Here is a 5269-nt window from a genome sequence, read left to right on the forward strand (position 1 = left end):
ATGAATGTCTTGATAAGGAATCAATATTTATAGTGGTCGGGTTCGAAATTTTGCCTTCTGGTCTGTGGTTGCAAAGGTATGCTAGTAATTTTTTCTAATTTTGGAACAGCTGTCTCAATAATTTTCAACAATGTAGAGTTATTTTGAATAAATTCATGAAATTACTGCAAAGGAATGTCATATTGTTTCAAGATCAAAGTGAATAATGTCCTAGACCGCATTTAATAATTTATCTAGGACGCCACACAGCTGATTCAGGAACTAAATACAAAAACCGATAAATACTCTACTTAAATTTCCGGATATTGCAATACATTTCTTTTTTTTTTCTTTCTTTTTTCTAAAAAAGTAGATGTAATCAGTTAGAAGAGTGGATTGAAAGAGATTTCGAATCATACAATGGAATCATTTCATAAGTAGCCAACTAGCGTTTAATAAAAAGTTACCTAAATGGACTCATTTGCATTAATTAAATAAAAAAAAGATAACTTCAAAAGTACAATCCACCTGTTTTGATATACCGGTACATGAAATTATGTAGATAAATTCAACTTTCACCTGCATGTGATGTAAATTCTTCCTACTTAATTGGTTAACAAGATATTCTAATTAAATAACGATCAATATTTTAAACCGAAGTGGGCTAAACTTGCAAATAAAATGTTACATGGTTTTCGATTATTTATTTAAAGTCAGCATAATTGTTATATTCAACCTTCAAATGCGATGTTTCTTGACATAAAAAAGTTTCTCAGACCGGGGTCTTTCTTCCCTTTGTACGCCTTCATTCTTTTTTGCATTTCTGTCTTCTGTAGATTTGCAAAGACTTAAGAATTTCTGGGGTAATCGAGGGTCAAAAAATCTTTTCCTACGTAAAAACTTGATTCCGGAAATTCTCTTATATTTTCACAATCAATTCATAACTTGGAATATGACTGGAAGTGTTCTTTGGGTTTGCAATAAGGTTTGGTGCTTCATTTGATAAAAAATAAATCCCCTTAACACAAAGATGCTTTGTGACAAAACTGGATAGAATTGACCCAGTGGTTCACGAGACGACGTGTGGCAGACAGACACTACCCAACCCTCGATTGATCTGAAAAGCCCATCTGAACCTACATGTATAGCACTGGCTCAGGCGAGCTGCTGAGACCTAATTGCAAAGCAATATAAGAATAGGTCAAAGAAACAGGTGTTTTGTAGAAAAACGTCCTGAATGCATGGTGAAAACCAGGCGTTCCGATACTTTATTGCACTTCTACAAGACACCTCTAATCAGCTCTGTTAATTAATCGATAAAATAATATTTATCGCTTCATTCTTTAATAAAAAATCAAATAAAATAAATTTAACATTCCAGACACCTAAGACAACATGGGGTCACCTATCAGAGAAATAAAGCCAAATGAAAACTTACAGCACAACATTGATGATGAAAAAACTCCTTTTACCAAAGAAGAAGCCAATGGAAATAGTATTCAAGTAAAGAAGATTGACGTGGAAGATTGTGAAGACCTCTCTGATAACAAAGAAAGTATACTAACTAAACTAAAAAGTAATGCCATATACAGGGAAAAATATCTTATTTCAATAGGAATAACATGGAGTTTCTTTGTTTTGGTAAGTGATTTTTTTTTAATGTTTCTTGTTGGTCAAATTTTAACGAAGCCTGTAGATGCCAGGTAAAACATATTCTATCTGGCGGCCGCTACATTATTAACTGGCAGCCGATAAATAATACTCCGACAGCCGCTGGATAAAAAGATCTTACGACCGCTTGAAAGTTATCTGGCGGCCGCCGTTTAAAAAGATATATGGCTCCGACAGTCGCTAGCTAACATACTTGTAACTTGCGGTAGCCAATTGCTGCGTATTATTGTTTTTGTGGCCACCACCAGATAAAATATTTTTCAACCTGGCATCAACCGACTTCCGTAATATTTGGAGTTACATGTATAGGTGGTTAAATACTATAGGTGGTTAAATACTGTTATATTTACTTGTATTTTTTGTTCTAGTATCAATGGTAGGAATGTACTATTTTTTCAAAGGGTTGGGCTTATGGTCAGTTTGGTCCATCTATCCTGGACCTAAGGATCATCACACACACATCACTACAGGAGGCATCTGGTTTTATGACCAGTCATTCGGTGGGGTACCTTGTGGGTTCCATAATATCAGGAATAATTTTTGACAAAATGAAAGAAAAGACATATTGTGTGTCCTCTTCTACTTTAGCATTAGCTATCATTGTGGTTTTGATACCATGGTGTTCTTTTTATGAACTGATGATTGGCATCCATGTGTTCAAAGGAATGGCAGGAGGGGGACTAGACACAAGTAAGTATAACCTTAACTTATCAAAGAGAAATTAACAGGTCAAGTACAATTCATGATTTAGGCAGAACAGGTTTTTTAAAAAATATATAATAATTGCAATTATTGTACCAACCCAATCAATCATCAATGAGGAACTCGAACATCTTTTTAATATTAACCCTAGAATATTTTGGTTGTATAAATAGTTGAGATTATGTACGCTTTGATGCGATTGCATTTGATAAAAGTTTGCGATTTTATTTTTTAAAAAGTTCTTAAATTCACTTTGATTAATGCCACCTATCGATACTAGTATGGTGTTGTACAGTGTTCATGAAATATCTACGCATATACATGTAAGAATGTTTTCAATTTCAGCTGGAAATGCCCTTTTAATAAGTCTATGGAGAGCTGAGGGCAAGTCGTTTTTCCAGAGTATACATTTTGCCTATGCTATTGGTGGAGCAATTTCGCCTTTTGTGACTGCCCCATTTCTTGCCCCTGATAAAAATAATAATCAAACCGAGAGAGATGTCTTCCGAAATGCTAGTGTAACTGCCAATCCTGTTACCAGCAATTCGACGGGATGGAAGTTTTCAGACTTGTCCATGACAGAATCCAGACTGTTTATCCCCTTCTCGATTACAACTTTTCTTGCAGTTACAGCAGCTCTACCATTGTATATTCTGGCTTGCACATCAAAAAGACCAACAGATCTGGAAACGCAGAAACCTGAAAACGAAGAGATCGATAAAGAGAGAAATGTGGAGAAATTATCAAGAGGAATGAAGGTGCTAATATTAGCCATCATCATGTTATTTATGGGTCTCTATTGTGCCATGGAAGATGGCTTTAATAATTTTCTTGCCACTTTTTGTGTCACTGAATTAAAATGGACCAAATACATAGCTTCTGTGGCCACTGCAGTGTTTTGGGCGAGTTTCACGGCTGGACGATTTCTTGGAATATTCCTGGCTCCCATCTTTAAAACTGTAAAAATGCTTGTCGTTCTGAGCACATTTCTACTCGTAGGATTTTTGGGTTTCTTCTTGACTGCCCATTTCAAGATTTACGAAGGGATTTGGATTTTTACAGGATTTGTAGGATTTTCAATGTCAATTATTTTCCCCTCTATTTTCTCGTGGACGGAAGAATCCATTCTGCCAGTCACAGGGTTCATAGCTTCACTGTTTCTCATTGCTTCATCTGCAGGGTCAACAATTAATCCCATTATAATAGGATTTTTGATGGACAATTCCACTCCTATGTGGTTTACTTACATAATGTTAGGGGAATCTGCCATTATGTTGATGGTATTTTTCATGGCCTGGACATTTGCCAAAAGAATTAAAATTTCCAAGAACACATTCAAGGAAGTCGAAATTGATGTTCGTTCAGAAGATCACGAAGACACTGAATGCAAGAAGTTTATTGTTGAAAGTGAACTCAATTAGGACTGTTTTTGAAAATGAAAGCTATCATTCAAATAGTACAATTGCTACGCCTCGGGAAATAGTTGCTGTCTTGGGGGACGATAAAATTGATTTTAACCTCATAGCCAGTAAATAGGTTATATTATTTCATCCCCATCATACATTTTAGATTAAAAAAGCCAAATTCACGTATAATTTAAGCTATAATTTATTATCCTGTGGCCTAGGAAGGCTGTTATTTAGCTCAGTTGCACCAAAGGCTCAAGGAAGCTTTTCTGATGGAAAAGTTATGTTGTGAATTGTTGTTGTCATACATGTAATATCTCACAGTTTCATCTTCTTCAGAACAACTAGACCAAACCTTGCCATAAAGCATCCTTGTTCAAAAGGGATTCAAGTTTGTTCCAACAAAAGGCAACAAACTCTTCCAAGGGGACCTAATTCACAAATAGTTAAAATTGGGTAAAAGCGAAGATAAATTTTCTCTCAAGAACTTCTAGGCAAGAAAATACGAAGCTAATTTTAATTGTGAGATCACTAATGTTGGAGGGGATTTAATTTTCGTGGTTTTTGAGGTATGGAGAGACCCAAGAATTTATGATCATCACGAACTTTAAACTTTCATATACATTACATACATTACTACTAGTAGTATACATTTTCCTTTACGAAATTAAATCCCAACAAACATTTCTTTTTCTCAAATTTCGAAAAATTTAACTCCCTGAAAATGTGTGATTTTACAGTGCTGTAATGAAACATTTTGTTATATTAAGATTGAAACATTTTGTATCATATTCTGATTGATTTAAATATTAGTTCTAATGCATAATATTGAAGTTGTCTTGTTCTTTGATAAACAAAGCATAAATAAGTAAAGAAAATTTGTACCATACGTTTGTTGGGCTTTAAAAAGATATATTCTTTGATCATTTTAAAAAAAATATCAACGTTTATGAATGAACAAGGTCTTGTTTACATTTTACGATTTATATTATAAATTTTAGTTAATCTGTAGAAACCCCTAATATATGAAAAAAATCACACTTTAAGGTTTACTTTGATACACCTTCTGTTAATTTTCAGCGTAATACCCAAAAACTTTGCTAATGAGGCAATAAAACGAAAAACCGTTGAAAATGTTGTTTTATTTGTTTTGTCATACCAACAAGAAACGTCGTCTCATTTAAGATTTCCCTAAACTCACCATGCTCACATTGATAAACTGCGAGAATATTTTTCATCATGCAGATTTTTTCATTTCAAAATGTTGACCCTCCTTTGATATTTAAGACAATTTTTAACAAGAATTATTACACACTTACGCATATTGTAATTTGGGATATTGAAGTTCATAATCTATTTTTTCAATCATAATTATATATACAAAAAAAAAATGAACAATTAAGACTGATTGCAGGCTTTACGATAATTAGTAGTTGATATGTTTACCACTAACGGATCAATAATTTAGTTGGAATATTTAAAAATGTAGGTAAAAAAGTTAAAAGCAAATG

The 5269-nt window shown here is 33.7% G+C and overlaps 1 protein-coding gene across 1 annotated transcript; it reads left to right on the plus strand.

Moving 5' to 3' along the window:
• Window positions 1-1350: 1350 nt before the first annotated feature.
• Window positions 1351-4870, plus strand: LOC134265819 (sodium-dependent glucose transporter 1A-like). The gene is made up of 3 exons (XM_062748032.1): window positions 1351-1620; window positions 2052-2340; window positions 2698-4870. The coding sequence occupies exons 1-3, from the start codon at window positions 1375-1377 to the stop codon at window positions 3771-3773; spliced, it is 1611 nt and encodes a 536-aa protein (XP_062604016.1). The 5' UTR covers window positions 1351-1374; the 3' UTR covers window positions 3774-4870.
• Window positions 4871-5269: the final 399 nt, after the last annotated feature.

The sequence above is a fragment of the Saccostrea cucullata genome, unplaced genomic scaffold, assembly GCF_032062105.1.
Source record: "Saccostrea cucullata isolate Sc308-1 unplaced genomic scaffold, CSIRO_AGI_Scuc_v1 ctg299, whole genome shotgun sequence".
NCBI lineage: Eukaryota > Metazoa > Mollusca > Bivalvia > Ostreida > Ostreidae > Saccostrea > Saccostrea cuccullata.

Coding starts and splice junctions, on each gene's coding strand:
- LOC134265819 (XM_062748032.1), top strand. CDS start 1,375: ATGGGGTCACCTATCAGAGAAATAAAGCCAAATGAAAACTTACAGCAC. Junction 1,621..2,051: donor CATGGAGTTTCTTTGTTTTG/GTAAGTGATTTT, acceptor ATTTTTTCAAAG/GGTTGGGCTTATGGTCAGTT. Junction 2,341..2,697: donor AGGAGGGGGACTAGACACAA/GTAAGTATAACC, acceptor TTTCAATTTCAG/CTGGAAATGCCCTTTTAATA.